Source organism: Sceloporus undulatus, chromosome 3 (genome assembly GCF_019175285.1).
Source record: "Sceloporus undulatus isolate JIND9_A2432 ecotype Alabama chromosome 3, SceUnd_v1.1, whole genome shotgun sequence".
NCBI classification, from domain to species: Eukaryota; Metazoa; Chordata; class Lepidosauria; order Squamata; family Phrynosomatidae; genus Sceloporus; species Sceloporus undulatus.
In genome coordinates, this window is record NC_056524.1 from 126,130,116 (window position 1) to 126,150,089 (window position 19,974).

General features: G+C 38.4%; 1 protein-coding gene across 13 annotated transcripts in view; it reads left to right on the top strand.

The window, feature by feature from the left end:
- Positions 1–19,974, top strand: part of MYCBP2 (MYC binding protein 2) — a 176,381-nt gene that overhangs the window by 139,951 nt on the left and 16,456 nt on the right. For 11 of the 13 annotated variants that reach the window (XM_042460905.1, XM_042460909.1, XM_042460914.1 and 8 more), the window contains 14 exons: positions 295–462; positions 1,829–1,986; positions 2,623–2,822; positions 4,680–4,829; positions 7,905–8,065; positions 9,333–9,489; positions 9,993–10,217; positions 10,676–10,741; positions 13,355–13,594; positions 15,296–15,394; positions 16,539–16,619; positions 17,634–17,900; positions 18,070–18,353; positions 18,534–18,630. In XM_042460905.1, the coding sequence (XP_042316839.1) occupies positions 295–462; positions 1,829–1,986; positions 2,623–2,822; positions 4,680–4,829; positions 7,905–8,065; positions 9,333–9,489; positions 9,993–10,217; positions 10,676–10,741; positions 13,355–13,594; positions 15,296–15,394; positions 16,539–16,619; positions 17,634–17,900; positions 18,070–18,353; positions 18,534–18,630 (2,353 nt within the window). The remainder of the gene's footprint in view (positions 1–294; positions 463–1,828; positions 1,987–2,622; positions 2,823–4,679; positions 4,830–7,904; positions 8,066–9,332; positions 9,490–9,992; positions 10,218–10,675; positions 10,742–13,354; positions 13,595–15,295; positions 15,395–16,538; positions 16,620–17,633; positions 17,901–18,069; positions 18,354–18,533; positions 18,631–19,974) is intronic. The other 2 variants (XM_042460907.1, XM_042460918.1) reach the window with 1 other exon arrangement.

A 19,974-nucleotide genomic window follows, 5' to 3' on the forward strand; every position in this document is an offset into this window, starting at 1 on the left:
GGGGTAAAAGAAGACTATTGAACAAGAACTTGAGAATCTTTAAAATATTCCTAGTGGATTGCATCTTAGAAGTACAGAGGTTACCAGAAACGTGGTGTGGTTTTGATAAACAAGTGTTTCTGTAATTTCAAGTGTTATAACTTCAAGGTGTTTGAGGTGGATAGCTAGTACATACATTATTATGTGCATTCTTTTTTTTTCTGATTTGTACCCATTTAGAGGGTAGAATGTGATGGAATTACTGTTTTTAAAAGATACTGTTTTAACAATATGCAGTATCTAATTCTTTTTCAGACATCATCATGAAAGCTTTGTTGGTTACCAAGATGATAACCTCTTTCAGGATGAGATGAGGTATCTGCGTTCAACGTCAGTACCTGCCCCTTACATATCTGTCACTCCTGATGCCAGTCCTAATGTCTTTGAGGAGCCTGAAAGTAACATGAAGTCCATGCCACCAAGGTATTCCAATATATATTATTATTAACTGGGTGTGCTAATTAACAGACTTTCTGCCCTAAAAGAGAATTTTATGACATTTTGTGATGCTTATTAATTACTTTTTCAAATATTTGACAGAATGCATCATTGAAACCAAAGATCATGTGTTGAGAATAATCCTCAGTAACACTTTAATCTCCAAGGAGAATTTCTGATTTTTTCCACTAACCTTCATAATATCTCCAATCCAGTAGTTTTATTGAAAAGTGATGCTGTGACTGACGTTTGACATAACTCTAAAAAGTTCCATGCTTTCTAATTTTTTTTTTTTTTTGGAAGTGCTTGTTTCATACTAGATAGATGGAAGCTACGATATCAATCATTATTACCATTTCTTCAGGTCTCTAACAGTGATGTTTTGGATTCTGATAGTTTGTGTGCAGGGTGACACAATCTAACCCTGAGGTCCAAAAATCAAACAGGTCACTTCTGACTGATTATTTGCTGTGTTCAGTAAATAATGGGTATTGTGGGTGAAAATTTGGCCTCCAGTCTTGCTGTAAGAAGTGTGAGCACACAGTGCTGTAGCACAGCTAGTGTATACCCAAAACATCTCTGAAAGGGTTATTTCACACTTTGAAGAGGCTACATTGGACTATGCACTTGACAGTGTCTTTTTAATTAATAAATTTTAATAAAATAAATTTTAATAAATAAAAGTCGATCCTGTGGAAATTTGGGAGGGGGAGAAATTTGCTGCACTGTTTTTATTTGCTTGTTTGTCTTTTGGTGTTTCCATAAGGAGGAAGAGATCATACTTTGTTGTACTTGGGATTTCTTTGTCTAGCTCTGTATAAACTGCAATCTCCAATCTGGGATCTTTCCACAAGGGGAGAGCACACATGGCTGGGTACATAATGTTAGGTTTTGGCTAAAGCAGTGTGGGCAAGTTGGCTTTTTCAACTGTGAAATACCTGCTGCATCTATGAAACACTAAAAATGTTTTGCAACCATGGCCTTGTTTCTTTAGCTAGCCTCAAATCTCCTTTCATGTGGTAGCCCTGATCAGTTCTTTATAATTTCCAAAGTTGCCTACTAGATTTAAGGTTTTTATAGACCAGTGCAAATTAACTTTTACTGTTTCAAAAGAACATAGCCCATGGGATTTTGTTCCCTTTTCCTCTACTTCTTTCTTCTATGCAAAACTTTATCTCTCATTAACCATGATTTGTCATGGTATATACACAGTTATTAATCATGATTTACACTAATCACATCCTTGAACAAATAGTTCTCCAGTAAATGGTTAGGAATTAGATAGATCACATTGAAGTTCTCAAATGCTTATGCTGTAATGAACATAATTTGTACACTGACTTATTTCCAGTTTAGAGACCAGCCCCATCACAGATACGGATCTTGCAAAGCGCACAGTTTTTCAAAGGTCATATTCAGTTGTAGCATCCGAATATGACAAGCAACACTCCATTTTACCTGCACGAGTAAAGGCCATTCCCAGAAGGAGAGTTAACAGTGGAGATGCAGGTAAAGTTGTAAACTCCAGTTTGGTTTTGATTTTTTTCCCCTCTTTGCAACTGTATATTCTGCTTTTGTCTGTTATCTCTGCATACCAGTCCTGTGTCTGTGTAAAACATAATTTAGATTCTAGATCTAGAACTATCGAGAAAGAGTATTAGTAGGAGGGCTTCTGTTATTTCATATAGTTAGTTAGTTTTAAGATTAATTGTATTATTTTTATTGATATATTTTATATGTATTTTATTATTGATGTATGGGTTTTAATGGACTGTAATCCTGCCTCGATCCGTCTGGGAGAGGCGGGAAAATATAAATAAAAATAATAGTCAAAGAGGCATGGCACTTACCTCTTTGCTCACTCTTGCTGCTTTTTTATTGGTACCATCACTTTCACCTGACAGTGTTGGTATGGTTCTTAGTATACTCTGCATATAAATAAAACCCTGGAAGTTTATATGTTATAGGCTCATTATCTGTTTGGTATTTGGTAGAAATAGCATGAAGTCTGAGATTTTAAAAGCAGTAACAGATTGTTTTTGCAGTTTTTAGATTTGATACTAATATACTAATGCTTCTATTTATGTAGCTGAAGCAACAAAAATTAACCATCTAATATGTACATATTTTTATGCTTTTAAATAGAAGTGGGGTCCTCTCTTCTGAGACATCCATCTCCTGAACTTTCTCGGTTAATCTCCGCCCACAGCTCTCTTTCCAAAGGAGAGAGAAATTTCCAGTGGCCTGTTCTGGCATTTGTAATCCAACATCATGACTTGGAGGGACTTGAAATAGCAATGAAACAAGCTTTAAGAAAATCAGCTTGCCGAGTTTTTGCCATGGAGGTATTTAGTACATTAATTTTCTTCCTAACAGCGGCAGTACTTTATTGTATTTACAGTAGTAGTTATATTGTATTAATACTTAGTTTTCAAAACTGAACTCTCCAGGAAAGCCTAATGTTCTCTCTGGCTTTGCTTCGTGAACGAAGATTCAGTAGATACAAGCATGTAATGGTATATGTACTGCTATCTTGAACAGCACATACATATAAATGTATATTACATATGCCTGCAATGTCTGACTATTTTCTATTCCACTGCAATAGCAGTGAAGAGAAGATAACAACCACACCTTGGTTTAACTTGACTGCATATATTTTACAAGTAGTTGTCAAGGTATGTGCAGCCCAATTCCTGTATGGCTGAGATCCTAGCTATCTGTCTTTGTGCTACATAAATTGTTTGGAATGAAGTAGGCCACAATTCTTACTGGTTACAGCTACACATAGGATTAGCACAAGGGTCTGGACTGAACATTGACTGATGTACCTGCTGATTGACAAGCCACGTAACCCAGTCTGCTTGCTAAGTGACAGCCAGAATGACAGATATAGGATTCTACATGGGTCACGTTACTGTATTATTTCTGTACACCTGGGAGTGTAGCAAAGACAGACACCTCTGAGCAGGAGGTGCCCACACTAACAATGTTCCAAAAAGGAGCCCCTTTACAATTTTAATGGAGCATGCAAACTCCAACTGCTTTCCTCTTGGATCCTGATCCCATATCAAACAACCCCAAAAATTATGACAGAAGAATACACACAAACAGCAATATATCATAGGAAACAAAACTAGAGTGCGGGTGGGTAGGGATGACTTCTCAAAGCCAACTGAAGCTGGACTGCTAGAGAACAGCCTTAACGATTCTAGCACCTGACCAAAGTGAAGCCTTTACAAGCTTTTACAAGCCTGCCAGACTTCTCTGGGCCTGTCTGCCAGTCAATGAATTCAAGATTCATTGGCTGGTGTTTTCCACTCCTTGGTCCATGAAAATCTCACAGGCTTATGGAATGGAGAAAGCCGCTATTGTACCATTACCAGCATGGTGCTCTTTGCTACATGATACCTTAGCCCGCAAACTTGCTCCATGGTAAGTTGTGGAGCACCTTTAATACAGTTAAGAAAGTCCTGGAAAAATGGTCTTTCTGAGTTACTGTAAAGTGTATAAAAAGAGTACAAAGAGATTTGAGTTGTGCACACATCACCTGTTCCAGTCTGCACAGTATGCTTAGTTATCCACTCATATCTTCTATCATTTATATCTGCCATTAAAGCATTGTATCTATTTATAATGGTATGACAAAACCACACAAGACGTTCAATATCTTCCAATCCTTTCTGGTGAATAATTACTATATTAGGCTGAAAACATACAAATATGTGCCTGGAAATAGCTCCATTAAACACAGTGGGGCTTGAATCTGAGTAAAGATGGACAGGAATATCTGCTAAACTGGGATTTAGATGGCATTGCTTTCTTTCTTCTGTTCCATAATTTTATTTGTATTGTTGTCAGAATCCTGATTTTTCTAAACTTTTATTAACAATCAACATATGAACCAACTATTATAGCATCTGCTTTTACTGCCTTAAGTATTCTATTCAGATTCCTGTTGGTCATCTGCCTTTCAGTTTAGCTCTGAAACCATTCCTATGTTTTTAGTTTCAAGCAGCTAATCTTAAACGATTGCCAAAAATAGCCTACATATACAGTATTATTGGACACTGTTCTCTTGGCTGTGATGAACTGCATGAACTATGTGTATTTTCTCCATAGTATTATTAGATCTTCTAATTTTTGTACATTATTTTTCAATTTTCATCTATATTTAAAAAGTACAACTTTTTGGTTTCTAGGCATTTAATTGGCTTCTCTGTAATGTCATTCAAACAACATCTCTTCATGATATCCTGTGGCATTTTGTGGCTTCTCTTACCCCTGCCCCTGTGGAGCCAGAGGAAGAAGATGATGAGGAGAACAAAGCAAACAAAGAAAATATTGAACAAGTATGTTGAACTGCTTACAAATCCTTCAATATTAATATTGGTTATGTTTTATGAAAACATATATACCGTAATTATGTATTCAGATTTTTTTCTAAATATCTAGATGATTTTTTAAACTGATCACTTCATCAGTTAGTAAAGAACAGTAACTTTAGTAATTTTGAAAAATAAGTGTTAAACTTTTGACAGCTTGAAGTTTTTCATAATTAGTTTTAAAATGATATGAATAATCAAAAGCTTTTTAAACATTTATTTGCCTCGATGAAAATCATTTTATTTAGGCTTCCTTAAATTGTCTGTACATTTAATATGATTTTGTAAGTACAAAATATAGTACATTTTTTGGGAAGAACATTGTAGGACTTCATTAGAATTATTTAATCCTTGAGTGTTGAGTTGAATAAGATACTATAGAATGTTCATTGCCATTTTTTAAAAAAACTTTCCTATCAGTCAAGATCATCATAGTATTCTTCACAAAAACTATTAAGGCAGATCCTCCTTAGTGCACTAAGGTGCATTGAGTGCATTAAAACTATTAAGGCAGATCCTTTTTCAGCAAAAAGAAATGGGGAAAATATACCAAAATAATGCTAGTTTTCATCTTAACAGGGTGGGTAGTAAGAAAGATGATTTTAGTGATATTAAACTCAGTTTTTATTTTTCTGAGTATGTAATTAAGCCTACTCCCAATTTATTTTGTTAAAACATTCAAGTGCGTTGCCAAAAAGTGACTGGAAGTCTTGAATATGAATATGCAGACCATTAGTAAGAGTTCAAATGAATGTGCCCTTGTTTAAAAATACTGGTTAAACAAGAGGACTGTGAGTAGGGAAGCCTGCTGATCTGTAGGAGGGTGTTGGATAGGATTACACTCTCCCTGAAACAGTTAGTTAATAGTTTGGGGACTGCTTCAAAATTTGACAATATTTGTGGAAGCAACAAGTGGTACTGGGAGTGAGAGCACCTTTTACCAACTTGGTAAAATTGGTGTGTCAGGCATAACTTTAATTATGAAATGCCTTCATTATCCACACAGTAGTTACATCCAGACAAGATCATTGTGGTGTGTTCTATGTAAGGCTGCCTTTAAAGATGACTTGAGAACTTCAGCTAGTACAGAACACATCTATTCAAGCTATTGTTGGGGCTAAACAGTTGGGTTTTAGTATACAAACAATATGATGCCAGAAATGGTTGGTATATTTTAATATCCAATTCAAAGTGTTAGTTTGGGTCAACATTATTGAAGGACCACCAACACTCTCCTGAACTTTGCGCCAATGTTAAAAACATTACTGGGGCCCACTAATGTGTCATTACGATCTGTACGGTTTGCAGGCACTAAAGATCAGCCCTTTTTAGTTATGGTCCCCACTCTGTTGAATTTCCTCCTAAGAAATATACAACTGGATCCATCACTTGCTGTTCGTAACAGTATTTAAATAATTTGTTTTCTTTGGCTTTGACTGCAAAAGTGTTATAATATATGCAGTTATTCTCTGTATTTCAGTTTTGAATGTAACTGGTTCAGTTTTTAAATACAACACCAATGCAGGTTTTGTACACTAATGTTCTGATCAAACAGACAATGAAATGCAAACTGCTGATAGGCCATGGCAGAGTCTGTGTACTATCTTATCAGAGCAGTTTGAACTAAATCTTTTTCTGGAGACAGGAGGAGGCCAAGGGTGTAAGCAGTCACTTGAATCATTTCCCAGCAGGTCCGAAGTACAATAGGTGGGATTTTAATAAATAAATAAATAAATAAATAAATAAATAAGAGATGATTGAGTATGGTACATTCTTGAAAGAATTCTATGCACCTTTGCCTTCCAAACTGCAAGGCTGTCATATCCTCAGTTTACCCATAAAGCCCAAACAAAGCAAGCCACTTCTACCTCTGATCAGAATCAAAGAGAGTAGCTAGAAAAGGCGCATTTTCAGGTATCTTGATAAAATATCTACACACACACGCGTCATTAAGGTTTCAAGAAAAATCCCTGTCCTTGGACCTTCCCACTGAGCAAAGTTTCAGGGCTGAGCTTAGCCTCCAGGTTCATGGATTCAATGAAAAAAGGAGATGCCAGAGCTCAGTTTGGCTCAACAAGAAAATGCTAGTGAGATCTGCTGTGGTAAAATAAACAAAGAATAGGCCTGTCAGTATAACACAAGTATTTGGGAGTGCTGACACCCAAGACAACTGGCATTCATAAATAGGGAAGAAATGATGGGATGGGACGGGATGGGCCAAAATAAATAAGGGAGAGAGCAACATTGAACCAGTCATTCTACTCCACCTCTGGCATATATTAAGTGCTGATTCTTTTCTTCTGCAATGCCTGTGTACCATATAATTATGGATTTCATGAATGAAGTGCAGAATATACAGAAACTTCTTTGGACCTCCTTTGTTGGGATTAACCTGACCAACCTAATATATTAATGCAGAACAAGACTATACAATGCAAAACTTTAAATGCCTATGTTCCATAAGGAGTCTGGGGTGGGACAGCAAGCAGGTGTACATCCGCCCTACTAGTATTCCTGTCAGCCTGTGATAGGAGCAGAGTCTCCCTCTCAGGCATACAGAAAGGATGTTTCTCTTATTTAGCCTTCTGACTTAACAGAAAACAAGTTGACATATCAGCTTGTTTCCCCAAACTTTGCTGAAGGAAACATTTCAACCTTTTTCCAGCCTGTGCATGAGTATGGACAGGTTGCTTACCTGTAATGGTATTTCTTTGAGCGGTCATCTGTGAATTCACACAAATGGGTTATTCTGTGCCTGCACCGTTAGCTTTGGCACCTTCTTGGAGATATTAGAGGCGTTTTGGCAGTAGCCCTGCCCACTCTCTAATTGCCTTATTAGCCGGTTTCCCACCTAAACCCTCAGTTACTTTTGTCTGCCACACTAGCAGCATCTAGGAACTCTTCAGAGATTCATTTTTCTGTCAAACTTTACAAAGAACTTGATTTGATGGGATTAATCTGCATTTTGGTGGTAATGTTTAAACATCACGTTAATATTTTCTGTCTTGAAATAAATGCAACATATATTTGATTTTTTTCAAGGAAAAGGATACAAGAGTTTGTGAACATCCATTGTCAGACATAGTGATTGCTGGTGAAGCAGCTCATCCTTTACCCCACACTTTCCATCGTCTACTACAGACAATCTCTGATCTCATGATGTCTCTCCCAAGTGGAAGTTCATTACAACAGATGGCTCTGAGGTAGGTATTAGATACAGAAAAGGCATTTGAGCAGAGGCAGCTTTAATACAGAAAAAATATGGGAAGCGTTTGAGCAGGGAAAACTAAAAAGGGTTTTTTACTTTTTAAGTAAAAGTAGAAATAACTTTGAAAGGAAGCCTAGACCAAAAAATGTGTTGCCTCATTCCACAAGGTCATTGGTTACTAGTAAAGCATATACAGCTTTGATTTCTTTGCAAAATATATGCAAGGCAGCAGGATGGAGTGAACCAACTACTTTCATTAAACACTGCGAATTAGATAAATACAGATTGACATGGGCTTCCTTTGGAAGAACAGTGCTTCAAGCAGTAGTTCAGACATAGTTGAGAATCCCATCCAGTATTGCGGAGCTTGGGTAGATCCCAAACATGGTGGATTGCTCCACCTGCCATCCCAAGAATGAGAATTTGTTACCAAGAAGGTTCATTCTGGGATGGCAGGAGAAGCAATCCATATGTTCCCTTATTAGGAATGTCATTAAAATTTCAAAAAGGGAATAAGGGCAAAGAAGCTACAATGTAAATTAAGATTAGTTAACAGTTTAAACTGCAAGTAAGAGGGGAAAATGATTTTTAGACAGGGCTAGATAATAAAAATGGCATAGAAGGGAGGAGTGTTAATGAAAGAAACAAAAAGAGCTTTAACTCTCTTGCCTTGTCAGGTTGGTATGCCGGGATAAACCCAACATGATGGATTGCTCCTCCTGCCATCCCATCATCATTTACCTTACATACACTTAGGAGTTCTGATAGGGAGATAAATAGATGTCAGTTGTCTATCATCACAGAGCTTCCAGACATACCAATTTAGTTAAATATGTAGTGGAATTATATCTGTTCTTTCAGTGTATTAAAGGATGCATGCTCTATGTTGGAATCATGCATCCCTCCAGATGTTGTTGGGCTGTTCTTCTCAGCATTCTTCACCACAGGCTGTCCTGATTGGGTCTACTGGAAGTTTCAGTCCAACAATATCTGGAGGGCTCCATAATTCCCACCCCTATTTGAGTACAGTGGCCCCTTCCTATATGTGGGGGATTTGTTCTGGACCTCCCTCACCCTCCTGCGTTTAGGAAAAACTGTGTATGCTTAGATCCTGTTACTCTCTATGGTGGCATTTTGTCCTCTGCGGCTAGCCTTAAGCGTAGGCTCAAATCCGTGTAAGACAAGCCTGCATATGGCATGGGCACACTTTGTTTGCATGCTTTTAAATGGAAGTAATCTTATTCTTTGCTGTTCTCCCCCAGATGCTGGAGCCTCAAATTCAAGCAATCTGACCATCAGTTTCTGCACCAGAGTAATGTATTTCACCACATTAATAACATTCTGTCCAAGTCTGATGATGGAGATAGTGAAGAGAGCTTTAGTATCAGTATCCAGTCTGGTTTTGAAGCTATAAGTCAGGCAAGTTTTATTTCAAGATAATCATAAAAGCTAATCATTATGAATATAAAGTACTGCTAGAAATGTGGTAGTTTTCTGAAATGTTTTACTTCCATAAATCCAGGAGCATTTATATAATTATATTTCCTATTTGTAAAGATTTAATGGGCGCAAATGTTCATATTATGATGTGTAGGCCAATGGCTTCAAATACATTTACCTGAAATTTGACATGCCTCATAATCTATATTTTAGTACTGCAAATTATTTTTATTTTACTTTTTTCTGAGAACTGAAAGTTTATTCCAGAGTTCAAAATAACTTTACAAAATGCTGACTTTCATTAAAATGGAGAAAAGAGAGAAGTATGAATACTAATATTTCCTTTAGCTTCTTGTGCCGCCTTTGTTTACAAATCTACTGTCTCATTTTAGTACTTTGTTGAACTTGTTGATAATCATGAACTGATATTTGTTTACTAATTGCTACTAATTTTACTCTAAAATTTCTTTTTTAAAAAACAGGAATCATGTATAGTAGTTTGTCTAAAAGATTTAACCAGCATTGTTGATATTAAAACATCAAGCCGACCAGCCATGATTGGAAGTTTAACTGATGGGTCAACGGAAACCTTCTGGGAATCGGGTGATGAAGATAAAAATAAAACAAAAAACATTACAATTAATTGTGTCAAAGGAATTAATGCTCGCTATGTGTCTGTCCATGTTGATAACTCAAGGGATCTTGGGGTAAGACTTAAAATTCACTCGGTTACATTTTCTCAAATGAAATGTGCTGAAATGAATTTAACAGAGCATACATCTCGGGTTTATAAACGTACATTATGAATTTATGAGTAAATTATAATTTGGAAGTTCACAGTCAAGCTATTGCTCAAAGAAATGATCTCCCAGCTATCCGATGAGATTCAAGAAGTAAGCAGAAACATGTAGAAGTGATAGTTTCAAATGATTCAAACAGATTTTTTGAATTCTTTAGATTGTACTTTAGGCTGTACTATTTTACTAGAAGATATTTTTCTCTTTTCACTGTTGCTAGTCATGACTTATTTTTATTCATGCCTTTTTTATTAATTTAATAAATTTATTCATTAGTCATTTTTATTCATGTCTTTTACTTTAAACTGTGGTATCCATAGCATAAACAGATTTCTAACAAACTTTTATTTCATTTTTTTCATTTGCAGAACAAAGTGACTTCAATGACCTTTTTAATAGGAAAAGCAGTAGAAGATCTTTGTAGAATAAAACAGGTGAATAGATCATGTAATTATTGCATACAATATTCCCAAGTGCTTTGCAGCCGCTCCAGGAAAATAAAAGAAATAAAAATTGAATGAAAATAAAGAATAAGGATTAACTTGTATACACCATTAATTTGGAACATAGGGTAGGGCATAGAGTAGGCCTCTTAAGGGCTCCAACATAGAAATAAAGCCTCTGCAAGTCAAAAAGGTTGGGAACCCCTAGCATATAGAATACATTATGATTTGTGGATCCTGCAGAGGCTTCACGTTTAGCAAAAATGATCCTACGACACATTTTGTTGGAATGGATTAAAAACACAATGGTATGGCTAAATAGCTTGGCTCCAAATCCTGGTTGAGCTCTGGCAACCCATTCATTGATTGATTTGCCTCTTGGCTAGTTGAAATTTATTCAGTCACCATGCCTTCTGAGTAGCATGGATTGACAGGCACAGGAAACCACTGGGTAGAAGCCAGTAGAGCCATCTGCCCATCCCCAAGATTCCTTAAAAGGACCCCCTTTGGGGTTTCATCTGCCCTCAGACTGGTGCCAGCCCCCATTCTAGGCACAATAATGAGAGGTGGAGGCTGACCACACCCTCTACCAAACTTACTGCAGTTGTAACCAAGGTTATAAATATATTGCATGCATCCAGAAATCATGCATTGGGCTCAAATATGCAGTTTAATGGATCAATACAGTGGCTTCATCCAGATGTGAAATTTCTGAATATTGAATCCTTCTCCCACCTACCTCTGGTGTCAGAAATTCCCCAACCATCCAGGATACTTTCCTCTCCACTATGTCCACCTTCTGGAAGTTTTATGTTTAATTTCAGCTCTGTCTTTCCAAGTGAGTCAGGCCTTATGCTGGTGACCAAGTTCATTCTTGACATCTGGTCTAGTCTCTTGAATAATTGCACTTGCTAAACTGGATGTTTAAAATATTCTCTGTGGGGCTGAAGACACAATCCACAATAAATGAATTAATCCCTTGTGCCAACCAGTTCAGGTAGGATCTCAGAATTCTAAACCATTGTAAATGTTGCCTCAAACCCCTCTTTCCTCAGTTTTTATTTTCCTGCTTTACTGACCAATCAGAGAATTTCCTCTGTCATCTTAAATAGGCAATTAGCAGTAGAAATTTAAAGATAACGTTTGAATGGCATCAGGATTATGAAATAAGAAAGCATGTAGCAAACATGTCCCACAGCCTATCTGCCCAAATCATGAGCTCTTCCTAGCCAAGATGTAGTACCCTAGTTGCTGTAATGGGGAAGCCATTCTGAACCCATATAATGGATCTGAGTGAAACTTCTGCCTGCGCCTGAGCTCCACGCCCTGCATTCCAAACAGGCTGCCTCTGCTTGGCTGAATTTCCCATTACATATCAGAGCTCTCAAAAACTTCGTGAGCCTCTAGGGAGGAGAAACAGTGCCATTGTCTGGAATGGGGCACCTGTCTTCACTTTGTCTGCAGTCATAAATTGCACTGCCGGTGAATCAGACAACATACCTAATGCTGTGTATCTAACATTCCATTAGATTCCATGAATGAGCACTAGACCTGCTTGCACCATTTCTTTGCTGCAGCAGTAAGAGAAACACATAACTGGAGTGTGTGTGAGGATTTCCCTCATTTTATGCACTACATCCCTCCTCTGTGCCTGTAATAAATTATAACACGACTGTAGAAGCCACACACTGCACCAGACTTAACTGTTTAAAGCTGTAAAGCCATACTTGGTTTGTTTTAGAGCTGATCCACATGAGCATATTTATTACTTGACTGCAGTTGGCTGGATTGAAGCAGGAGGCCCCAACCTACAGAGTGGCTTATTTGTGGGTCCTTTGTTGCCAGTCTAGTTTCCAGAGGATTGCATGCAATTTTTGCTGACCTCCTAGTGGTGGATTATTCAGTGACTGGGGGTGGCAGGTCTTTCCCCAGACAGACATCACTCCAATCTATCTGAATAGCATTTAGAGAAATCAGAGGCAGCCTGGTCCAAATGCTAGAAAATGCCCCTTTGTACCATTAAGGGAATGACTCCTGTCATTCAGTGTTTGACCACCTTTCCACTCACCTATCCCAGGTTGAATGCTTGGTTGATTGTATTGACTTTGATGTGCTTGGTTAAATTGCCTCTAATTTGTCGCAGCTTTCTTGGTATGTCATAAAGATGGTTCTAGTTTGGGAGAGGAGACAGGGACTGCATGCCAATCCTCCCCTGTGTTTGGGAATTTGGGGGTGCAGTCTACTAGGGTCAGGCCCCGCTCAGGAGCTTTTGGACCATCACCAGGTGGTAAAGAAATCACACAATAGCTGAATTCCATAGATTCCATGAATATTGCTCCATGGTGGTCCCTCAGCAGGCATGCTGAAGGAGGTGGGAGCATATTGGAGAACAGGTGGGTTGTCAGATATCTGTATCTGTTAGCACATGCTGAGCTAAGCCTGTATAGCTATAGTTTAAAAAGTGTATGACTTCCCTGTACCCTCACTGATTACAACCACATGGATGAATGTTGATAACCTGACGTCTTGACTTTTGTATTAGTTACTGCCTAATGCAAGTCCCTGAATCATTTTTAACTCTGTCTTTGTATTCCTATGCGCCAGGTTGACTTGGATTCAAGGCATATTGGCTGGGTAACAAGCGAACTTCCTGGTGGAGATAACCATATCATCAAAATTGAATTGAAAGGGCCAGAGAATACCCTTAGAGTTAGGCAAGTGAAAGTACTGGGATGGAAGGATGGTGAAAACATCAAAATAGCAGGCCAGATCTCAGCAAGTGTAGCTCAACAAAGAAACTGTGAAGCTGAGACACTTCGAGTCTTCAGACTCATTACATCTCAGGTGAGATATTAAGACTCTTTGTACAGCTTCATTTCAAACATTATAAACAAAGCATGGCTTTCTTTCTCCATTCTATTGTATTCTATTTCTTGTATTAATTTATTTACAAATACTTATACAGGTTGTTGAATACCCCATTCCAGAAATCTGAAAACCTCCAAAAACTAAAACTTTTTGCTGCCAGCTACCACCTTCGAGGTAGGTGGCTGCAGTGCTCCTGCTCATTCATCTCTCAGATCCTCAGTTTCTCTCCAGCCTCCTATCCCATACACAATACAAGTAGCAAAGAACAAGATGTGAGGATAGAGAGAGATAAATAAGCAACAGGAGCCTAAGCATGAAATTTATTTATGTTTTGTATACACCTGATAACACGGGCTGAAGATAATTTTATATGCAATATTTTTCATACTTTCGTGCATGGAAGAAAGTTTGTGTACACTGAACCATCAGAGAGCAAAGTTGTCACTGTCTCAGCCACCCATGTGGACATTTGGATTTTGGGAGTATTTCAGATTTCGGAATTCCTGATAAGGGATACTCAACCTGTAACTCTGGTACCCATTTCTTTTGTATATATATTGTATATTTCCCATAGTTTTAACAAATACCTTTTTAATAATTCTGTTTTTCACAGTAGGTAGACTTTATTAGTGAATTAGTCCATATGTTTAGGTAGTAGGAATGTCAACATCTTGGTCTGCAGCTGGTACTGATATATACTAATTGCAAGTAAATATTTAAATGCAATCTCTACCTTTAAAACACTGCTTTATAGTATCAGAACCAATTGATTTGTGCAAATAGGGAACAGTTTCCTATTTAACATTATTTTTCAGGGCACATGTGATGTGTTTGCAAGTCTTGGTTGTAGTAGAAGCTCTCTTACTTGTGTGAAGTCAAAGGCTTTCATAGCCAGCATCCATAGTTTTAAGTAGGTTTTTCGGGCTATGTGGCCGTGTTCTGCAAGAGTTTATTCTTGACTGTGGGTGGCATCTTCAGAGATGCTGGTATGGAAGTGAATGAGGAAGTGACTCCTTTGATGTATGGTAAAAATACCTTCTGTTTGGGTGGTTGTTTGTCTACACTCCTATGGTTTTTCTGTGTCTGGCAGCCCTTCTGATGTCTGAACTGAAGTAACCATTAGCCTGTAGAGCCCACTCTAGGTGCTTCAATTCATCTTCCAGGAAGTGGAGTTCACAGATCCTTTTTGCCTGGTCTACCTGTTTTTTTATTGTGCTTCTTTTCCCCCCACTGGGTCGGAAAGGGGGGGGGGGGTTCCCAGCAAACAGTGGAACACACACTGAGGCCTTGCCATACAACAACAGACCAACGCACAGATTAACATGTAAATCACTTCCTCTCAACCAAGAGCCACACAGTGTATATACCCCACTCACTCCCATGCCAGCATTCTCTGAAGATGCCAGCCACAGATGCTGGTGAATAAACTCTTTCAGAACACAGCCGCATAGCCTGAAAAACCCACAAAAAAATCTCTTATTTGCCCTTTATAATTGGCATTGAGACACATAATGCACTGCACACACAAATATTTTTAAATTGTTATTTCCCAGTAGATAAGGATGTAACATCCTGAATTATGACGGCCTTTGTATCTAGCGTTCCTATATGCTTCTATAAAAGGTTTGTGGATTCCCCTCTGTACTGTTCCATTATATATTTTATGTTCTCTAACAGGTATTTGGAAAACTCATATCTGGAGATGCAGAGCCTACGCCAGAGCAAGAAGAAAAGGCTCTGCTGTCTTCACCTGAAGGAGAAGAAAAAGTACACAATGTATTTATTTGTATTCCATAATTACTATGATTCTAAAACGATTATTCTAAAATGGTGATGCTAGTAATGCAAATTTTGTCAGATCTTGTTTGTACTTTGATCAGACATTCCTTATAATTCATGCATAAATTCTGAAGCTTTGAATATCAATTTGAATTACTTCTACCAATACTCCAGTCTCAGGTAGCAGGAGTCTTAGGAAGCAATTTGTTTCAGATATTTTGATTCACAAGTTAATAAACCTATGCACGCTTGTGCTGCCATTGTATTATTCCATACTTAACAGCCACTAAACTAAGACCTGAAGCAGACGAGCCAAATAAAGTGCCTTCTGGGCACTTTGGGGGCATGGCATTCAAATGACGCATGCCTCTAAGCCTCCTGGAAGCTGCTCTGGGACTGGCTAAACTGGCCCAGAGCAGGCCCAAAAAGGAACTGCAAAAAGCTGCTCCTGCTGGCAGCCCATTTGGGATCCAGGCAGCGGCCGGCTTCAGGACCACAGCTTCCGGTCACCACAGTCCCAGAGCGATTGCATCCGAAACAGCCACAGATCACTCCATTTGGGCTATCTGCTTCACCTCATAATAGTTTACTGCACTACAATGCTGCCATTCCACTTTTACTCCTCTGGCTGCCTCCTGTTGCATTCTGAGGCTTGTAGTTCAGTAAGGTTTAAGAGCTCTCTGGCTGAGAATTCTAAATGCCCCCTCCTTAAACTGCAAATCCCAGAAATAACAGGAGGCAGCCAGAGCAGTTATAGTGCAATAGCAACACTGTAAGAGTATAGTGTGGTAATCTCCTTATTAGCTCAGGGGATGAAGCTCTCTGACATAAAGTTCAAAGATTAGTATCTTGATCATTAAATGCTTAGACCAGCATTAGGAGTGTAAGAGTGTTCATCTCTGATCAAATATTTATTGTTCATAGTGCCCCTTTAAAAATGAAAAAAAATATGTTAAATGTATCTATTTTTTCTGTGGTTTCAGATTGACTTAAATCTTTTCTTTTGCTAAATATCATACCTAAGAGTAACAAAACTACTCTAAAATTCTGATAATAGAAGGCTTCATGTTTCAGAAGTCAAAATGTGAAATTTGATATTCTCTCAGTTATTTTCATCAAATGTTAACATTTCCATTTAAAGGCCACTTCAGATGCAGACCTGAAGGAGCACATGGTTGGAATCATATTCAGTAGAAGTAAACTGACCAATTTGCAAAAGCAGGTTTGTTTACTATAATAATCTTCTGCTGTTCTAAATGCTATACACAGACTTGCATGTGTGATCTCCAGGGTCCAAGGAGAGGAAGTCTAGCAACTTAGGTCATTGGAGAGAAGAGGACAAAACCTATTATGTAGACACCAGTGTTATGCCTGGTGTTACCAGAGCCACCTTCTGTCCCAAAGGAGTATTTCTGCCATCTCATTACAACTTAAAAAAGCACAATGAACTTAATTTCCATTGAAAGGAAGAGGATGTAGTGACCAATCTGTCTTGGTCCAAGGCACATACATAAGTGTGTATGTGCAAAGCCTACTTGTTCATATAATTTGATTATGTGGCTGTAATCCGTCAAACTGGAATTAGTTTTAAAATACTGAAAAGGAGTATTACCTAGATCCACAATTTTCTTGTGACAGATGGTAGTGGAGAAGAATAAGCTTTTTTTGTTTTTTCTCAAAAAAGTTATTTTTAAAAAATGATATTTGAAAGTAGAACCTATTTTTATGCATTAAATGCATGGTGACATACAAGAACAACTGTTGGCTTATTTTCTATAAATATTCATCTCAGAAATGTATTCATCCCTGTTCATAGGCAGACACATTTTTCACACTGCTTTTTTGTCGACACTTGGATTATTTGGACAGAGTCAAGGTACACATTAACACTGATGCATGCAAAATAGTGAAAAGGGCCAAGCATTCTAAGGCTTGATTTCACACTATAGTGTAATTGTACACCAAAGCACATTGGGAATGAGCCTTTAATTGTACTACCTAAAGCAGCATATTTGCATCACTTTACTGAAAGGAAGAGCTGTGCGTATGCAATTTGGTGATGGAATTACCATTGCATTACACTTAAGAGTAAAGACCAAAAATTGTTCATTCTGGGGGACTGATTAAAGGGAATTGCAAATTAACTTCCATTTTTAATTATCTTGGAGTCAGATTGTGGCTGAATTCCTGTTTAATTTGTTTTCACTCTGTGTGCCTCTTGGTTTGTTTTGTTTAGGTTTGTGCTCATATCGTACAAGCTATCCGTATGGAAGCCACTCGTGTACGTGAAGAATGGGAACATGCCATTTCTAGCAAGGAGAATGCTAACTCTCAGCCCAGTGATGAAGATGCATCATCTGATGCCTATTGTTTTGAGCTGCTCTCCATGGTGCTGGCACTGAGTGGTTCTAACGTTGGGCGTCAGTATTTGGCTCAGCAACTGACTTTGCTTCAGGATCTCTTCTCACTGCTACATACTGCTTCTCCCAGGGTACAGAGGCAGGTTAGTTCAGAGAAAAGTCTTTTTCAAAAAAAAAAGAAGAAGAAGAAGAAAAAAGAACCACGGCCGAATTCAAGCACTTCTAGTATACAATTAAAGTTATTGTAAGGCTTAATTGATGCATTAGATATACCAGCAAAAAAATAGCTAACTTCTTGGATGCTTCTTCTAGGTAACATCCTTACTGAGGCGTGTGCTGCCAGAAGTAACTCCTAGTCGCTTGGCTAGTATCATAGGGGTCAAGGCACTACCCCCAGCGGATATAAGTGATATCATTCATTCAACAGAGAAGGGAGATTGGAATAAACTGGGTATCTTGGACATGCTTCTGGGATGTATTGCCAAAGCACTCACTGTACAGCTAAAGGCCAAAGGAACCACAATAACTGGTACAGCTGGTACTGCAGCTGGCAAAGGGGTAACTACGGTTACACTGCCAATGATTTTCAATTCCAGGTTAGTAGAAATTGTACTGTTTCAATTTTTGACTTTACTAAACTGGAAAAAATGTTTTACACTTTCCTTTTTTTAAAAAAAAAAGTGTACAAACTCTTTTTGAAGCTTCTAAATTATATTTTACTTTCAATGATACTTTAATTTGTTCCTTGACTCTGATTATATTTTTTCTCTCTCTAGTTATCTTAGACGAGGTGAAAGCCATTGGTGGATGAAAGGCTCAACCCCAACACAAATTTCAGAGATCATTATTAAACTCATAAAAGACATGGCAGCTGTAAGCTTTTAATATCTTACTGTACTTTTAACTCTGTTTCGTACATTGAACACTGATGCAGCAGAGAAGGATACTCTCTTTGTGAGATTGTGAACTAAAGAAAACAAAAGGCATTAGTTCCCCCTAATGTTGAGGTGGAATCTCTTTTCCTGTAGCTCGCATCCATTGTTCCGTATTTTAGTCTCTGGAACAGCAGAAAACAAGCTTGCTCCCTCCTCAATATGACATCCCTTCAAGTATTTAAACAGGGCTATCATATCACCTCTTAACTTTCTCTTCTCCAGGCTAAACATCCCCAGCTCCCTAAGTCGTTCCTCATAGGACATGGTTTCCAGGCCCTTCACCATTTTAATCGCCCTCCTTTGGACACGCTCCAGTTTCTCAAAGTCCTTTTTGAACTGTGGTGCCCAGAACTGGACACAATATTCCAGGTGGGGCCTGACCAAAGCAGAAGAGTGTCACTATTACTTTTCTTGATCTAGACACTATACTTTTATTGATGCAGCCTAAAATCGCATTGGCCTTTTTAGCTGCCGCATCACACTGTTGACTCATGTTCAACTTGTGTGGTCTACTTGGACTCCTAGATCCCTTTCCCATGTAGTCTCATTCAGCTAGTTGTCCCCCATCCAATAATCTGTGCATTTCATTTTTCCTCCCAGAGTGTAGTACCTTACATTTCTCCCTGTTGAAGTTCATTTTGTTAGCTTTGGTCCAGCTTTCTAGTCTATTCAGGTAGTTTTGAATTTTCATCCTGTCCCCTGGAGTATTAGCTACTCCTCCTAATTTGGTATCATCTGCAAATTTGATAAGTATGCCCCTTAATTCTGTCATCCAAGTCATTGATAAAGATGTTGAATAGCACTGGGCCTAGGACAGAGCCCTGTGGGACCCCATTGGTTACTTCTCTCCAGGATGAAAAGAAGAGGGAGGAGGAGGGAGGCGGTGGGGGGAAGAGGAGATGGCAGAGAAGGAGGAAGGACAAGGGGGAGGAGGGAGGCAGAGGCAGGGGAAATAGAGGGAGGAGGAGGAAGAGGAGGAGGAGGGAGGCAGCGGGGAGGAAGAGGAGGCGGCCACCTGCTACAATGAGAGCGGTGAGGCGGGCTTCGGGTGGCCGGGGCTGCAAAGTTCCATGGGACTTGAGCATCCACGGATTTTGGTACACCAAGAGCCTACTGTAGATGACAGTATAATGTCAGTGTCAGTCGAAATATTAGCATCCCTGTACATTTCCATTGCTGGGAGAAAGAAAGAGGCAGTTTTACAGATTGTGTTAAATTGGTCTGTGAATCCTTCTCTCTTCCATACTAGATGACATTTGAATAAAAGATTTCATAAAGAATA